This window comes from Pristiophorus japonicus, chromosome 7 (genome assembly GCF_044704955.1).
Source record: "Pristiophorus japonicus isolate sPriJap1 chromosome 7, sPriJap1.hap1, whole genome shotgun sequence".
Classification (NCBI taxonomy): domain Eukaryota; kingdom Metazoa; phylum Chordata; class Chondrichthyes; family Pristiophoridae; genus Pristiophorus; species Pristiophorus japonicus.
In genome coordinates this window covers 126,107,105-126,126,500 of record NC_091983.1, presented here as the reverse complement: position 1 = coordinate 126,126,500, position 19,396 = coordinate 126,107,105, and the positions used below count along the sequence as shown (strand labels likewise).

The window sequence follows — 19,396 nt, the reverse complement described above, 5'->3', positions numbered from 1 at the left end:
CCCTCCCTTTGCTCATTCCCCAAAGCTCTCCACTGCTCTCTACTCCTTCAGAAATATCTTCAAAACACATCCCTTTAAGTCATCACTTTCAATCTCTCCTTGCCTGGCCCAGCATACATTTTCCATACGCCCACCTGTGAAGCATCTTGGAAATTTTTCCAATGTTAAATGGATGTTATTTTTGTTGACACACAAAAATAGAAAGACATCCCAAGGCACATCAGTTGAGGGCACCTCCACCAATGGAGCAAAGAGAGGAGGAATATACAAGAGACCAGAATCAGAGGAACTGGAAAGGAGAGGATTTATAATGCTGGAGCAGGTTACAGAAAGAGAGATGAGTTAAGTGATGAAGGGATTTAAACAATTTAAACAAGAGGGTGAGATTTTAAACTGAGACGCTGGGGGACTGAGAGTCACTGTCGGTCAGCAAGTACAGGGGTGATAGGTGAGCAGGACAGTGCAGGATAGGGCATAAGCAGTAAAGTTTCAAGCTGATGTTTGCAGAGTGAGGGGCTGGTCAGGAGAACATTCTAACAGGAGTTACTACGTACTACTATGCATGGCTGATGTAGATTTAAAGCAACAATTTTAATTTTACATTTAGGTGGTTAAGCCAGATAATTGTGTCAGGAGTAGCTGTGATGCCATTGCTGTGATGATCATTGAAACATATAAAATATGAAATTCTTAAGCGGCTTGACAGGGTAGATGCAGAGAGGATGTTTCCCCTGGCTGGGGAGTCGAGAACTAGGGATCACAGTCTCAGAATAAGGGGTCAGCCATTTAGAACTGAGATGAGGAGAAATTCTTCACTCAACAGGGTTGTGAATCTTTGGAATTCTTTACCCCAGAGAGCTGTGATTGCTCAGTCGTTGAGAACATTCAAGACAGAAATCGACAGATACCAAGAGACCAGAGGTGCGGGAGGATGGAGCTGACGTAGATGATCAGCTGTGATCTTATTGAATGGCGGATCAGGCTCAAAGGGCCAAACAGCCTACTCCTGCGTTCTTATGTCTTCTTCAGATCTGTGAATCAGGCATTGAGTCATTATATGTTCCATGGTCTGTTCTGGGTGACCACAATCGCACGAGAGTTTTTTAATTCTCCATTTGTGAATCAAGTATCCACATCTACCATGGTTTGTGCAGATGTGGTTTAGGTTGCCTGTAAGCTTCATGCAAGATCAAAGCCAGGGATCTTTCACGTTGGGGCTTTCATGAAGCGTCTGTTTATGATTTCTTGTGAATTTCATTCGGCTTTCCAAGTTGAAGTCACATTGTTGAAGGCTAAGCATGTGGGTACAAAAGGGCTTGAATAACTTCAAGTGGTGGTGAGGAGCATTGTTGAGATCCTGGTGGATGGGCAGACGTTTGTTTTCTACGATTCGCTGGACTTCCTGGAGAGTTGTAGCATCGAAGCAAATGGATGGGGTAGCGATGTGAGAAAGCACAGGCAGCCAAAGTGTTGGGGTCGACTTGAGGGTTCCAATGATGCACCACATTGCAGTGTTCAGTTGGACATCAAGGAGTGTGGGGCTACCTCTGGTTCATACCAGTGCACAGTACACAGCTAGAGTCCACCAGGACCATCGGTCACTTTTAGGATGCTTGCAGCATTCCTATTATCAAGATGGAACACACTGACTCTTGTTTTGTGGGTGTTTGGCTTGAGTTTCCATTTCCGGAAATATTACTCCATGGTGTTTAGGTCCCCGTTTAAGATGGACTCAACGTCATTGAAGGTGGCTGTTTTTGTTGCCCAGGCAAGGTCACTCGCATATGCAAATTCACTTGATTTCATTAGTGTCATTTCGCTCGTGTAGACATTGAAGAATTTTGGTGTGAATACTGAGCCTTGTGGCAGTCAGTTGTTGAGGAAACAGGACGAGTTGACATTGTCACCCATATGAACATGTAACCGCTATTCAGCATCATCCATAGCAGGCATAGTATTTTGAGGCAGGGGATGATCCTTGCAAGCGGCCTATGACAAGGTCTGGATCAAGCCTTTAATCCAGACCGTGTCATAGGCCGATGGCTGGTCTACAAAGGCTCCGCCAGTCTGCAAGTGACAAAGGCAAGGATGAGACCTCAGAAGCAGATGTGTTGAGGTAAGGGCCGAGGTGGCGATGCTGCAGAGGTGGAAGTAGGTGGCCTTTCTGATAGATAGGATACGATTTCGGAAGCACAGCTCGGGTCGAATTGGATGTCAAGGTTGCAAACAGTCAAGTTCAACCTGTCACAGTAGCCGGGTGGGGGATGGGACTGATGGCAAGGGGACAGAGTAGAAGGCGAATGCCAAAGACGATAGCTTTAGTCTTTCCAATGTTTAACTGAAGATAATTCCAAGGTCGGATGTCGAACATTTTAAATTATGATCCTAATTTGCAATGTACCTTGTTCAGTTGTCAGGGTGCAACAGCACTTGCCAAAGCACTATTGACAATATTGCATCTGCTTCCGACATCAATCAGTTTTAACAGAACTTGGATGTAGTCTGCACTGATCAATTCATAGAGCAAACGGACAATAAAAGTGGCATTTCATAGGATTCGATCTCCTTCCAATTTGAGTTTATGAACTTTTCTCTGATAAGTTTATAACTAAAGAAAAAAAACTGCAGAAAAACAAACTAGGAAAAGCAATTCTTCAGAAGACTCAAGGCAAAAAGAAGCAAGGCCTTTAATTATTTTTATTGTGCCTGAATTAAGTCAGGGTAAATTTGTGCACATAACTGTCCCTCGATATGGGATACTGGTTAAGATGGGCAAAAATAAGCTGCATTACTTTCTTGTTTTAGAAAAATGCATTTGCAAAGACGGATATCAAGAGCTACAAAATATCTATATGTATTATGAACAGTATGTTAACATTGTAGACATTACATTTTGTTACAAATGCAAAACTTTAACATGCTGAGCACCTATCAGTTGCAATCTGACAAGTATATTCAATCTCTACACTTCCCTGACCTACCTCAATGATCTTTGAGCCTTTCTTTATACTCAGGAGGCAACCCTGCTCATCTTTACATGGTTAATTGGGACAAGAAAAAAAAAAGCCAATACAAGTCCCTTTCAGCACTATCCACCTAAGCGTCAGTAGAAATTCAAGCAAGCAGTATGGACTGGAAGTGGTGATATTTCCTTGTCAGAAGATGGCCTCTACAGAACAGGGAGAAAAGCAAGTTGAAGTAGGGGTGTGGAAGAAAACACCGCATGGAGCCCAAGCACACAGGTTAAAATATGCAATGATGTACAGATTATTTGCAAATCTAACCTTTAAACAAAGTGCACAGGACTAATTCTCACCCTGGCACACAATAAATGTCTGGGAACTGCTTCAGCTAACCAGCTTGAATGAATTATCTTAGTTCACTTCAATCTGTGTCTCTCTCTCTTCCAAATCCTCACATTGGACTTCCATATCATGGTGGAAATGGGCAAATGCTGATCTAAAAGACGAGAGCACCTTTCACGACCATCGGACATCCCGAACCACTTTACAGCCAATGAACAAGAAATGCAGGAAACAGGGCAGCTAATTAGCACACAGAAAACTCCCACAAACAGCAATGTGATAATGACCAAATAATCTGGTTTAGTGATGTTGATTTCATGCCACTTTCATCTAATTTCATTCCACTTTCCTATAAACCACAACAGTTGTTCAGAAATCTATCACACATGTAGAGGTAAGTAAAACATATTCATTACAAATGTACGGTTAAGTTTATGTCTGCAACTTTAACTAAAAGTAGGCTGGAGTATAAAACCGGAGTTCTTGTTTTAAGTTCCCATCCACTTTTTATTTTCTAAATTAAATGAAAATTAATACAGGAAAATAAAGGGCATAAAAAATAAAACATTTTGATAGACTCTGGACCAGATGAGTCATGCCTAACAACTCAAGGAATTGGAGAAAAGCTGCGGGATATCCTCAAACTCTCAGGGAATCGTCAAAGCAGTGAACGCAGCCTTAAGCAATGGTCCCTTTTAAGGCCCATTCAAAATTCCTTGCATGCATGGCTTTTCCATTTAAAAGCCACTGAGCCAGCTGCGCCTGACCTCTAGCACATGCGTGACCGCACAACTTAAAGGGCACGTTGGCAGGTTAGGTTACTGGGCTAGTAATCTTTCTTCTTGAACCACTGCAGTTCATGTGGCAATGTTTCTCCCACAATGCTTTTGGGTATGGAGCTCCAGAACTTTGACCCAGTGACAATGAAGTAACAGCAATACACGTCCACGAGGATGGTGTGCGATTTGGAGGAAAAATTGGAGGCAAGTATATCGCCATGCACCTGCTACCCTTGTTCTTCTAGATGGAGGTTGCAGGTATGGGAGATGCTTCCTTGGCAAGTTGCTGCAGTGCTTCTTGTCGATCGTACACATAGCAGCCACAGTACACCGATAGAGGGGGTAGATGTTTAAGCTAATGGATGAAGTGCCAATGAAGCGGACTGCTTCGCCATGAATGATGTTGAGTTCTTGAACGTTGTTGCATTGATACCCATTTAGTGAAACGTAGTCCATTACAATCCTGACTTGTGCCTTGTAGGTAAAAAAGCTTTGGAAAGTTAGAAGGTGAGCAACTCGCTAAAGAATTTCCAGCCTCTGACCTGTTCTAGTAGTCATGACCTTTATGTGGTCAGTCTAGTTGCATTTCTGATAAATAGTGACCCCCAATGTTGATGGGATATTCGGTGATGCTAATGCTGGCAAATGTCTATGGGAGGTGGCTAAGCTCTGTCTTGTTGGAGATGATTATTGCCTAACACTTGCATGGCAGCAATGATACTTGCCAGTTATCAGACCTAGCCTGGATGTTACCCAGGTCATGCTGCATGCGAACATGGACTGCTTAATTATCTGAGGAGTTGTAAATAGTTGAATACTGTGCAATCAGGCCCACTTCTAACATTATGACTGAGTGGAGGTCATTGATGAAGCAGCTGAAGATGGTTGGGCCTTGGACACTGCCCTGAAGAAACTCCTGCACGATGTCATGCAGGTGAGAAGATCGGCTTCCAAAAACCACAGCCATCTTCCTTTGTGCTCTGCATGATTCCAGCCACTAGAGAGTTTCCCCCCCCGATTCCCACTGACTTCAGTTTTATCTGGCAGGGAAGCGAGCATTTACTTACATGGTAAAACAAAAAGCAAAATACTGCAGATGCTGGAAATCTGATGAAAGATCATAACCCAACTCTGTTTATCTCTCCACAAACGCTGCATGATGTGTGGAGCGTTGCCAGCATTTTCTGTTTTAATTTCACTTGCATGGTGTTGTACTGCTGGCCAAACAAGCTACAAATTGAGTAAGTGACATCCTTTCCTCTCGATATGCATATGCCCATCAATAAAAGGGTACATGTGTGGATACATGGATGCAACTTTGATCTGTTTGGACATTGAGAAATCCTGCTCACTCCAAGTTGTAATGCTTGGTCATAGTTGTCCATGTATGAAATTGAGAAATAATGCATCAATGACTTACTTGATATATCTGTACGTAGCTGTTTGGTTCATGTTACAGATGTCCCTAGTTGAATGACACTCTAGCACAGGAATTAAAGGGCCATGGTGTCCTGAACAGCTACTGGCAGAGCAGTGCATACAGTGGAGGGCTACTTGCAGCATGTGGGACAATTCTGAGACAGCTTCCTTTTGAAAAGCAAAGTCTAACAGGTGAAAAACAGGTAATAGTTCCTCTGCCTGTAATACTCCACTGCAGAGGCATCATCAGGTGGGTGCCAGGTGCCTGCACTGAATCCTCACCAGCCAGTCTCCCCGTTGGTGCACCTTATCTTCTAAACAGCAAAAACAGAGGCGAACCCCCAATGGATAGTCCATTGTGCCCTGTCTGAAAAGGAGGAAGCTAAGTGGCAGCCCCATAGTAAATGGTACAACGACAAATAGCAAAGTAAGTGGCAACAGCAAAAAGTCAACATAAAAATAATAAAGTATTAACAGTAACTGAATAAGTTTGTCCCTTCAAGCTTCAAGGTAGCACCTGGAGGCCAGCTTTATATTGGCACGATTAAGATTGAGTACAAGTGGTAAAGGACAGCGATGTCATGATTCCCATCAGCTCATTTACATAAACCAACCCAAAAACAGACAGGTATTTCCGTGATCCACAAACAATGACAAAAAAATTGATCAGGCACTAATGTAGATGACAATCCAGCATATTAGATCGCCACCTTTACCTGGTTACAGCTTTAAATTCGGGCATAATGTTGCACAAAGCTTAACTATATTTCCCAATGATCTTAAGTTCAAATGCAGCACACTGTATATGAAAAGTTACAATTCACTAGTGCCAGATTTTATAAATTGCTTCTCTTCTCCTTCCGGATCACTCACTTTCAGCCAAAAAGACTGATTGCTTAGTGCACAACTCTCTGGACTAGCTCCATCCCTCAACCTATAATTCCAGCTGGAAGATGCAATGACTTGCTAGTACTTTTGAGGCAAAGGTCCAAACCACTAAGTTCAACACTTACCAATACATGGTGGAAATTACCCAAACACTTTCACACATGATCTGCAAACCTAACTTGATATACAACATTAAAAACTTTGCTTTAAAATATACACATATTTGTAACTTGCATGGGCGGGGGAGGGGGAGGGGGTTGAATTGACTTTACTCAGTGTATTTAGTGTTTCAGAAGGGACAAACTAATGCCAAACTAGGTTTCTGTTGTTCTAATAGAGCATCCAGCCGATTTAAAATTCACATGGATACCATAGCCCAGAAACAGTCTTTGCCCTGAAGGGGTAGAGTGTGCAATCGTTGTTATTACCAAATCTGGTGATCTTGTGCACTTAAATTAAATACACATCTTCAATGTTTATTTGGCCATTAACACAAACAAAACGTTCCTGTCGACATACATCAAATTTTAAAAGTAAGCAGAAATGAATGCCTGCTAGGTAACACTAAGCTGTTCACTATGGAAACCCAAATTAGTTATTTTATAATTATGAGTACAGGGTACCAGTACATCACTTAAACATCAAAAATGCTGGTTAATCTATAAAAATGACATTAAGCTAACATTAACTTCTATGTTAATTTTGGTTTTAATTTCTTGTTCGTCTTTTATGTAAAGACTTGCACTAAAAAAACGTGATGTAGTTCATTGAAAATCATAAGCAAAACAGATTTTGTGTGAATTTAAAAAAAAACACCAGTTGCTTGGAAAATCTGACGGTGCGGTGGAAGAGACGACAAAATAATCCCTGCCACACCCCTTATACTTTCCAACGGTAAATATCACACCAGAAACATGCTTGAGGCTTCTTACTTGCGAGATGTCCAAGACTGTAGAGAAGCTCAATGCCGATACGAAAAGTCCAATAACACTTCAACTTGAAGACCCATTGAAGTTTCAAAGGTTTAAAAGAAATAACATGATTGGGGGTGGCCCTGGAACTAATCTGCTCAAAAAGAAAGCTTCAAAGAGGAAAATAATTTGACAAACCTACATGTTTCAAACTAATCAGTTGGTCAATTATCAAAATGACAAGCTAAGACAACAGATTAATTGCAGTTTTTTTAAAATGCTGTTCTTATTCTATCTGTATCTCAGGCACAAAAAAAAAATCAAACTTAGCTATCAGAGTTTTTGATTTAATAGATATAAAGAGCAATTGTTGAACAATAAGTCCTTATTGTTGTGTATGGAGAAAGAGTCAGACTGAACATTGTGAGCTCAAAGTAAAGTGTGACCGTAGTCTTTTATTGCAGGTCTCCAGAGTGCCTCTCTAACCTTGAAGCCTTCTTTAATACCTGTGCTCCCAAGGGATTATGGGATCCCTTGGGACTTCGGGGGATGAGTCTTCTGGTGGCTGTACAGAGTATATACAAGTCCACATGTATAACAACATTTCCCCCCAAAGTCAATAGTGTAACTATTTACAATGTGAGTCGATCTAGGGCCCTTCTTGCCCTGGTTGATTGTCTCGGTGTGAAAGCTGGTGTTGTTGGGCCCTCGCTGAGCTGCTGTGCAGCTGGCCTTGCTGGGCTGCCTGATGTGTTGGGCCCTGCTGGGCTGCTGTGGATGATGGGTTCTGCTTCGTGGTCAACCGTGGTGTCGGTTGCCACTGGTGCGTATGTTGGGGGATCAAAAAAGGTAGGGTCCAAGGTGGGTTGCTCAGGGTAGTCCATGAATCTGAGTTTGATGTGGTCCAAGTGTTTCCGGTGAATGAGTCCATTTGAAAGTTTGACCCGAAACATTCTGCTCCCCTCTTTGGCCACAACAGTGCCGGGAAGCCACTTGGGACCTTGTCTATAATTTAATACAAATACAGGATCATTGATTTCAATCTTGCGTGACACATTTGCGCTATCATGGTCTGTACTTTGTTGAAGCTGCCTGCTCTCTACCTGTTCATGTAGATCAGAGGGAACTAACGAGAGCCTTGTCTTAAGTGCTCTTTTCATGAGCAGTTCAGCAGGTGGGATCCCAGTGAGTGAGTGGGGTCTCGTGCGGTAGCTAAGCAGGACTCGGGATAGGCGAGTCTGCAGTGAGCCTTCAGCTACCCTCTTCAAGCCTTGCTTGATGGTTTGCACTGCTCTCTCTGCCTGACCATTGGACACTGGTTTAAACGGGGCAGATGTGACATGTTTGATCCAGTTACGGGTCATGAATTCTTTGAACTCAGCACTGGTAAAACATGGCCCGCAGGCTTTCAGTAGTGGCAGCGGACGTGCTAGCCGACATTATCTCACATTCAATCCACTCGGAGTATGCGTCTACAACCACAAGGAACATTTTACCCAAGAACGGGCCTGCACAGTCGACGTGTAGCCTAGACCACGGTTTGGAGGGCCAAGACCATAAACTTAGCGGCGTCTCCCTGGGTACATTGCTTAACTACGAGCATGTATTACATCTGTAAACGCAAGACTCCAAGTCTGCATCGATACCAGGCCACCACACGTGGGATCTGGCTATCGCTTTCATCATTACGATGCCTGGGTGGGTACTGTGGAGGTCATTGATGAAGGTGTCTCTGCCCTTCTTGGGGACCACTACTCGATTGCCCCACAGAAGGCAGTCTTGCCTGCATAGACGTTTCATCTTTGCGCCGCTGGAACGGCTTTATCTCTTCCTGCATTTCCACTGGGACACTGGACCAGCTCCCGCGAAGCACACAGCTTTTGACTAGAGATAATAAGGGGTCCTGGTTTGTCCAGGTTTTGATCTGCTGGGCAGTGATGGGTGATTTGTTCGCTCTCAAATGCTTCCATAACCATGACTAGATCTGCGGGCTGTGCCATTTCCATCCCCGTGGTGGGCAATGGCAACCTACTGAGAGCATTGGCGCAGTTTTCTGTGCCTGGCCTGTGGCGGATGGCGTAGTTGCATGTGGACAACGTGAGCACCCATCTCTGGATGCGAGCCGATGAATTGGCATTTATCCCTTTACTCTCGGAAAACAGGGATATAAGTGGCTTATGGTCAGTTTCCAATTCGAATTTTATCCCAAACAGGTATTGATGTATTTTCTTTACCCCATAGACACATGTTAACGCTTTTTTTTCAATTATGCTGTTGGCTCTCTCGGCCTTAGACAGACTTCTGGATGCATAAGCAACCGGTTGCAGTTTCCCGAAATCATTAGCTTGTTGCAATGCACACCCAACGCCACATGACGACGCATCACATGCTAGTACCAAACGTTTACATGGATCATACAACACAAGCAATTTGTTTGAGCATAACAATTTTCTCGTTTTTACAAAGGCATTTTCTTGGCTTTTGCCCGAAACACATTCGCCTCCTTTTCGTAGTAAGACATGTAGTGGTTCTAGCAAGGTGCTGAGACCCAGTAAGTAGTTACCAAAGTAGTTCAATAGTCCCAGAAACTACCGCAGCTCCATCACGTTCTGTGGCCTCGATGCATTCTCGATTGCCTCTGTCTTCGCGTTGGTGGGCCTGATGCCGTCCGTCGCAATCCTCCTTCCCAGGAACTCCACTTCAGGCGCCAAGAAAACACACTTCGAGCGTTTTAACCTGAGCCCCACGCGGTTGAGTCAACTAAGAACCTCCTCCAGGTTCTGCAGGTGCTCGACTGTGTTCCGACCTGTGACCAAGATGTCGTCTTGGAAGACCACGGTGTGAGAGACCAACTTCAGTAAACTTTCCATGTTTCTCTGGAATATTGCTGCCACTGATCGGATTCCAAACGGGCATCTGTTATAAACAAAAAGACCTTTGTGCATGTTGATGCAGGTGAGGGCCTTCGATGATTTCTCCAGTTCCTGCGTCATGTAGGCTGAAGCCAGCTTGGTGAACGCCTTTCCTCCCGCCAGCATTGCAAAGAGGTCGTCAGCTTTTGGTAGTGGGTATTGATCCTGCAGGGAGAAATGATTGATGGTTACTTTGTAAACACCACAGATTCTGAAGGTGCCGTCTCCCTTGAGGACTGCAACAATAGGACTGGCCCACTTGCTGAACTCGATCGCTGAGATGATGTCCTCTCTTTGTAGCCGGTCTAGCTCGATCTTTACTCTCTCTCTCATCATTGTTGATACTGCTCTCGCCTTATGATGGATGGGTCGCACCCCCGGAATTAGGTGGATCTGCACTTTTGCTCCTTGGGGAATTTCCCGATACCTGGTTCGAACAGCAAAGGAAATTTATTTAAGACCTGGGCACACGAAGTGTCGTCAGCAGGCGATAGTGTTCAGATGTCATCCCAGTTCCAGTGTATCTTTCCCAGCCAGCTCCTGCCGAGCAGCGTGGGACCATCACCCGCTATCACCCAGAGTGGTAGCTTGTGCACCGCTCCATCGTAGGAGACCTTTATGCTAGCACTGCCGATTACAGGAATTAGTTATTTTGTGTAAGTTCTTAGTTTCATGCGAATTGGAGTTAAGATTGGCCTTGTTGCACCACAACCTTTCGAAAGTCTTTTTGCCCATGATGGACTGGCTCGTGCCCATGTCCAGCTCCATTGACATCGGGAGTCCATTTAGTTCAACATTCAGCATTATCGGGGGACAATTCGTGGTGAATGTGTGTACCCAATGTACCTCTGCCTCCTCTATCTGACACTGTTTCGTTGTGATCCTCCTCTGCAACATGGTGGTTTGCAGGTTTAACAGGCTTAGCAACTCGCCTGCACACTCGTTGAAGGTGTCCATTGTTCCAAAGCCCTTGCAAACATATCCTTTGAATCGGCATGAATGGAAATGATCATCCCCGCAGCGCCAACAAGGTGTTAATGGCCTTGCATTCATCACCCTTGATGGTGGTCTCAGACATCTGCGTGCATGCAGCTTCAGGTATGCGAGAGCTGCCCTGTACGTTACGATTTGAAAACATCACTTTGTTCACAGTACTTGTAGCAGCACTTGTGTGCTGAGAGATTTGCTTCGTATTGTCACTGGTGGCTATGAACGCCTGGGCTATCGCTATGACCTTACTCAAGGTTGGGGTCTCTACAGTCAAAAGTTTGCGAAGTATGGTTTCGTGGCCAATGTCAAGTACGAAAAAGTTTGAACATGTGCTCCAAATGTCCTGCAAGGCGTCTTAGCTCGGTGACATAACTCGCCACTTCCTGGCCTTCAGATCTTTTGTAGGTGTAGAGCCTGTACCTCGTCATCAGAACGCTTTCCTTCGGGTTCAAATGCTCTCGGACCAGTGTGCACAAATCGTCGTACGATTTCTCCGTGGGTTTCGCTGGAGTGAGCAGATTCTTCATGAGGCCATACGTTGGTGCCCCACAGACGATGAGGAGGATCATCCTTCGTTTGGCAGCACTCTCTTCCCCATCTAGCTTGTTGGCCATGAAGTATTGGTCGAGTCGCTCCACAAAAATTTCCCAATCGTCTCCCTCCGAAAATTTCTTCAGGATGCCCACTGTTCTCTGTATCTTTGGGTTCGCTATTTATCGCGTCGCCAGTTGTTGTGTATGGAACAAGAGTCAGACTGAACACTGACCTCAAAGTAAAGTGTGACCGTGGTCTTTTATTGTAGGTCTCCAGAGTGCCTCTCCAACCTGTGAAGCCTTCTTTAATACCTGTGCTCCCAAGGGATTATGGGATCCCTTGGGACTCCAGGGAATGAGTCCTCTGGTGGCTGTACAGAGTAAATACAAGTCCACATATACAACACTTATAATACAAGCAATTACTGCTTGGTTTACACAGTAGAACAGACAAAAAATAGTTGTATGTTCTGTTTTACTCGGTTTCCTAGTTCATTCAACCTGTATTGTGCATTAACCTATACTGAACCTATACCTATACAAAATCACTGGCTCCCAAATGTCAGTGAATACTAACAGTTCACACGGTGTAAAAGTTAACTAAAGGCTCCATGTCATTAGTGTTGGTCTTGGCTCAATGGTAAAGAGTTCTTCAGATGGCATTACTGGCCTAAAAGAGAACAGGGCATTTGAAATTGTGCTTTGCAATATTAACAGTCACTCTTGTTGCTAAAATTACACAGCATAATTTCAACCCACTTGTGTTTCCTTGGAAATTCCAGGCCCAATGCTCACCAATATTTTTGGTCAGTGGACCTCAAGTCCGCCTACTAGAGTAAGCCCATAATGAGGGGGCTGCAACCATCAGGTGTTCACTTCAAAACTCTTACAATATTAAAAACTGTACTTAAATGGAAATACTTTAAGTTGGTTTATTCACAAAAACTGCACCCAACTCTTTCAACTGCGTTAAATTCTAAAGAAGTTGAAGCTTTAATGTATCACTGGTGGTGCTTAAATTATTTTAATTTTCCACCAATTACCTTTTGTTTATGAGTGTTAGCAGCATAATACTCAAAACAACAGACCAGGTCCACCATTTAAAAACAAAGACTGACAGCAATTGCATCCTCCTTCCTACCTGCAACTCCAGCCCGTCCCCCAGGCAACTTATGGCACAATAACAGATGTACACAATAGCCCAGCTGGAGAGGTGCAACTGGCTAGATTTTGAGGACCAATAACAATCATTTAATGCAGGAAAGAGGATTCTAAATTTGCATTTCAATAAAGATAGAATTCCTTTAAAATAACAATGAAATCATAACACCTATGCTCTTAGAATGCTACTGAGGTCACACATCATTCCCCAGCAAGAGACAATATGCCCTGAAAATAGTTAGCAAAACAAAGTTAACTATTTTTGTGGGGAGGGGGCACCCGAGCTGCATATATTTGAACAGCCCAAAGAGCCACAGGTCTGAATCCCCATCTCTGCTAAAGTTACAAATCACCTACCACCCGAACTGATGATTTCTGTCAGTTTGCTGCAAGGCCACTAGATAGAGCACTGTACAACAACCAAGTATTCCATCGCAAAAGATTGGTCTCAAACAGAAGCACATCTCTCTGCTGATCAGCTTTGCACCACCAACAGCTTTGGAGAATGCAGGCTTAGATTAACCTGCGGGAGGCAGCATTAATGAGAAGGAGGGAGGAAAGAGATGGGTGGAAAAGATAAAAACTAAGATTGTTCAGTTGAAAAATCAATCAGATCAAAAAAGCTGTTAAATATACTGTGATCCTGCAGGATAACTTGGATTTTGAACAAGTAAAATAGGGTTATGTGCAAAGATAAGGATGTGAAACCTAACTTAACCATCTCAGAGAGTGACTATAATTGTCGTTGATAGAAAGGTGTCTCTTCAAACAACCAAATCATTTCTATTGTCGGCACTAGCTTTACAGTTATTCCACAAATGATCTTACTGCACTTAAATTACCAGATCAAAAGGATGCAGCTCCTCCCAAGAGAGGAAATCCTCCAAAACAAACATTCTGCCTTCCTGATAAAAAAAGCGAAATTCTGATGTCAATATTTAGGTGCAAAAGACTCATCTCCGAATGAAACACTATTCTGTGTAAAACAACAATCCCTGAATCAAGACAGATATTATCTGTTATGGTTGGAACTACAAATAATGAATTTTAATTTTGAAGGTTTAGTCATCATCATAGGCAGTTCCTCGAAATTGAGGAAGACTTGCTTCCACTCTAAAAGTGAGTTCTTAGGTGAATGAACAGTCCAATAGGGGAACCACAGTCTATGTCACAGGTAGGACAGACAGTCGAAGGAAAGGATGGGTGGGACTGGTTTGCCGCACACTCCTTCCAATGCCTGCGCTTGATTTCTGCATGCTCTCGGCAACAAGACTCAAGATGCTCAGCGCCCTTCTAGATGCACCTCCTCCACCTTGGGCGGTCTTTGGCCAGGAACTCCCAGGTGTCTATGGGGATGTTACATTTTATCAAGGAGGCTTTGAGGGTGTCCTTGGGCTCGCTTGCCTTGTAGGAGTTCTGAGTAGAGCACTTGCTTTGGGAGTCTCGTGTCAGGCATGCAAACAATGTGTCCCACCCAACAGAGCTGGTCGAGTGTGGTCAGTGCTTCGATGCTGGGGATGTTAGCCTGATCGAGGACGCTAACGTGAGTGCATCTGTCCTCCCAGGGGATTTGCAGGATCGCGGAGGATGCAAAGATGGCTAAGGAGTGGGGTGCGGAATTCTAGGGTTTGTGGCTGATGGCTCCTCCACCAGTAATGAGGAGGAGGCAAGGAGAAGAGGTGCACAGTGGACGAAGTGGTAGAAAACTAAGTGATAGGAATTTAAAGATGAGGGCACAGGTTTTTGAAATCAACAAGCTGATCAACAGGACAACACGAAGTCAAACACAGAGTGGAATGGTGCGTGACAACGTAGGATAGGATACGGATTGAAAAATTCTGAATAAATTTGAGTTTGTGTCGAGTGCAGCTGGGAAAGGCAAGGTGAAGAGCAAGAAGATATTGGACCTTAAAGCGATGAGGGGTGGGATGAGATGGGGCAAAGGCTATGTTCTGGAGATGAAAGTAAATGGTCTTAGCAATGAACAGGGTGAGGGGTGTCATGCATAGATCAGCCTTGAGCAGTCAGCAAGTCTAACTAAGCAGCCAGGGAGATAAAAATCTGTGCAAGACAATATTTTTAGTGGCTTTGTTACAGTTCTGGCTTTCTCATCATTTTTAATTCTTGCTCAAAGCAAAATTTATCAGTCCAAGTCTCAAATAAACTGAAACCTGACATGGGACTAAATTATCTCCAACAGTACACTGCATTAGAGATCAAGTAGAATGCTCACCACATTCTTCTGCTGACTCTAAGCAGCGCTATATCCCATGCTGTGAGACCATTCTATTCAAGCTGAAACTACTAGATTTATATACAAACAGAATACATAGTAGCAGTAAGCCACAGTGAGATACTAAAAGTACAACTTTGCACTTGCATAAAATATAAACTGCTTCAAAACAAGAAAATAGACAGTTTAAAATCCTTTTCAGGATTTTAGTTCTTTTCAGCAGCTACTGACTGAGTTGCTAATGGACATTATGCAGGAAATGATCTTAGAGAGAGTCAAGTTGAAGCAGCGCACAGCAAGGAAATGCAGACTGCAAGGCTGTTCCTCAATTAAATGGCTGCTTTTACTAGGATGTTGAAGCAGACTCATTTTAATGTTTCCTGCTCAATGGTCAGTCACTTAGAATGTTAACCATTTTATTTAACATTGTGTACAAGGTGTTAAGCTGCTCTTATAGTTTGAGTTGAGAGGGTGCTGCTCCCTGACACATGCATCTCATGTACCAGATGACAACCCCAAATGTGAATTTCCTCATCTAAGTGAACCCAGCAAATGTACACTGAAGCTGCTAGCAGGTTTGTGCCACCAGTTTCCAAAAAGCACAAGACCCACCTGTTGTAAATTGATGGCCCAAGTATCGCTCACCAGTGCCAAAATGTAAAAGCAGCTGCAATCCATTTGGTTCTGACACCTGACAGCAAGTGAAACCATGACATTGCTGACTGAAACTGGACTGAACATAAAAATCCCCATGTCCTTCAAACAACTAAGAATTTGTTTAGCTTCAGTTCAGAAGTGACTGGGGCTTCATCTTAAACAACCAATCTCCAATCCTTTCCCTGTTGATATAGCGAGTGTCCCTAGAAATTACTTCTGGCTGAAACCAATTTTCAAAACACATTTGCTGTAATTATTTAAAGTTATTAAAAAAACTTGAAGTGCAGAAATTTTCTTTAGCAGGACAAATGCTCTGCTTGAATTTTGCTGATGGAAATTCTGACAGTACATAAAAAGGAATAGGAGAGAGTTCACAATGGAGTCTTGGAGCACGCTTCAGGAAATCATGCAAGCATGGAAGAAGCAGCTATTGGAGGTAATGTTTCTATGTAATGTACTAACTGGATTGGGATAAGAAAGGAATGCATTGTAAGAGAGTGATGCCATAGAGGTGAACTACAGAGAGAAGGCAGTGAAGAGGAAGATCAAATGGGCGACTATATCAGAAGACAGAGAGAAGAGGAGGAAAAGAAGGTAACTTTCACCCAGGCCAACTTGGTGCTGTGAGCAAAAAGGAAAGCAGATTTGAGGGACTTGACAGCAAGTGGGTCAAAGATTAGAGGGCAATGACACATATAATAACTTTATAAAGGAACTGCAAATTGGAGATATGACAGGAGCTTGAGTGAATGCAAGGGTCAAGGGTAGGTTTTTAAATAAAGGGGGTGATGACCGTAGGTTTGAAGAGAGAAGTTGATGTTGAGGGGCAGCAAGACAAGCAGTGGTCGTTGAGTTGGTGTGATACTTCATCAGGAGGGGTTCAGGGGTTAGGCCCAAGAGGAAATTACCTTTTTTTCCCACTGTATCATCACCACTTAACAAGGAAAGTCTTCTTGTGAAGTACAAGATATATCTTAATTATTTTCAATGCATGACTGGAGCATTCCTTCTGGCTCTCCTTTACACTTCTAACTGAAGTATATCTTACTTTGGATGTCAACTAGGGTTATACGAATGATCCCATCAAAATTAAATTGATCTCTCTTCCATATTGCTTTTCTCTTACTGGAATAGTTTACACATTTGGGCTATGATTAACAAATTAAAAGCATGGCCTTTTCAAAATAAGCTTTCTCTGTGTTTATTGGTTTCTGGACAGAACCATGTTTAACAAAGTATGTTGTAGTGAAGAATGTAATATAAGATCTAGATACCAAACACTTTGCAAACAACGCGAAATGATCATTGACCAAAATAAAAATCAAAACACTTTGTATACTACATATGTCTGTTGGTGCCGTCCATTAACCAGTTGAGTCTACTGGTGAGAAACAGATGGTTCTCTGGATAATCTAGTGCATATATATGGGAAAACAAGTCAAAAAGGATTACTCTCACTTTTGCGCTACAAATTGTGTACTTTCAGGATTCATCAGTATTCTATTGGCCCAACTTAGCTAAATATCTATGTGCAATTCTCTTTCAACTCTTATCGGGGTACTTTTCTCGGGCCACCCTCAGCCTTGCAGTAACTTCTTGAAATTGCCAATCTTCAATGGCAAGAGTACCAACTGGGTAGAGCATCACACCAAGCCCAAACACTAGTACTTTCTAACAGAGGTCAACAAACAACAAGAGACACTAACCATTTCCCTTCTATGCCCAGTGAATACTGAGGGCAATATCACCCAACTTCTAACTCAGACATATCCAGAATTGAACCAAAGACTTTCCAGTCTGCAGAGCTCATTTTAGATTAGTGAAGAGATAGTCAGGAAAATATGTACTCCATTATAAGAAAATAAAACATTATTTTAACCATCAAATCTAGCAAGGCTGGGGAAAGCACTTTTATAGCATGCATTTCCCGAAGTTAATTTGATTCCAAAATATTTGCTGTAAGGACTAATTAATATCCATGACAAGCATTATTCCAATTACCATTAAATCAAAGATATTAAAATGAGTATTTCCACTTTCCATGTTAATGCCATAAATGGTTTGAAGTACAGAATTTTTAAAAACTTTTGCTTCAGAACTATTTCCTAAACATGCTCCAAGCTTTTGAATTACGTTTTACTACGTTAAAGGCGCTTTATCAGATGCTGTTGGCGTGATTTAAATGTCTACATTTTTTTTAAATGAATGATAGTTTTAATGTCCACGGGAATACTCTAATCTACTGCCTTCTTCCTGTTCGTTTATGCGATCAGCATTGTAGTGTGCTGCTGTGACATAACGCACCAATTTACAACTTCAGACTTGCATCCGGATCGGGACTGCCGACGTGAGTCAGGAAGATCACTGACATACCTAAGTTGCACCGCTGACAGAGAAACACGTTCGCTGAAAATGCCCAAAGGAAATAGAATTAAGTTTTTTTAAACCCGTTTTAAGACCTGCATTAGCCCTTATAGAAAGTGATGAGACTTAGAGAAAAAGAAAGCAGCAAGGTGATCAATAATTCAGTGATTTGTAAAGATTCTGTACCTCTTTGATCCTCGCTTGTCTCTCTCGTGTCTCAGGGTCGGTCGGTTCACGCCCTGTTGCGCCTACAGGTTTGCGGAAGACGACATTCGGCAAACGCGGGGCTCCTTCTTTCTTATTCACGGAATCCTGGACAACTTTATCCTTTTCCTCTTTGATGTCTCGTTTTATTTCCTCGGGCAGTTTCTGAAGGGTGTCCTTTGCTTCCCGCAAAGCCTTCTCGTGATCCTCGCGAATCTTGCTTAACTTGTCTCCCTCGAACTCTCTGCCGTCCGGTTTCGGTCCGTTCCCTGAAATCGAAGTCTGCTGCGAGTGGAAAAAGACCCCGCTCAGCAGTTTGGACGAGTCGGGTAAAAAGAAGATAGCACCGAAACACAGAGTGATGAAGCCACTGAAAACTAAGAGCAGCAGGAATTTCTCAGTTAGTCGAAAGGCAGGCCGGTTGATTAAAACCGAACTGTTGTTCACTGACTTCCGACTAGTACTAGGAGTAGTGAAAGGCAGAAGAGTTGTTGGTGGCATTTCTGTTTCTTGGTTTTGTAAACGGGCAAAAAAAGAGAAACTGCTCAACACTTTTCAAATGTTTGAGACTTTTGTCAGTTGCCAGAAATTGCCATGGAGAGGCTTTCGTGTTTGGGTGTGAAGAGGTGGTGCTGTATTGCCTGGAACTGAATTGAAGAACAGGCTATTGCAATGCATCACCTGTCCATCGTGTAACACGTCTGCATAAGAACTGAGGACTGCAAACTGCTGCTCCAAACCAACACACGCCGAGCCTGAGCCTGAGCGCGAGCGGAAGCCCGCCCCCAACCTTCCGAGAGGGACAATGGCTTCGGCCTATGACGCGCGTCGCGGGCCCCAGGGCCAGGTTCCAACTCGACGGGGCTGACAGCGCGGCTCGCCAATGCGCGCTCCAGGGACAATGGGAGGAGCGCGAGCGCCAGCCAATCTGACACTGTGTCTCCGTGCCCGGGATGTTGCCACTCAAGCCCGTCACATGATTTCGTTACAAGACCAGGAAATAAAGTTAATTGTTCAATGTATTTTTTTTTGCTTCCGCC

The 19,396-nt window shown here is 43.3% G+C and overlaps 1 protein-coding gene across 1 annotated transcript in view; it reads right to left on the bottom strand.

Moving 5' to 3' along the window:
• Positions 1-19,113, bottom strand: part of man1a1 (mannosidase, alpha, class 1A, member 1) — a 590,495-nt gene extending 571,382 nt beyond the window's left edge. The window contains exon 1 of the mRNA XM_070885307.1: positions 18,339-19,113. Coding sequence (XP_070741408.1) covers positions 18,339-18,857 — 519 coding nt within the window. The 5' untranslated portion in view covers positions 18,858-19,113. The remainder of the gene's footprint in view (positions 1-18,338) is intronic.
• Positions 19,114-19,396: the final 283 nt, after the last annotated feature.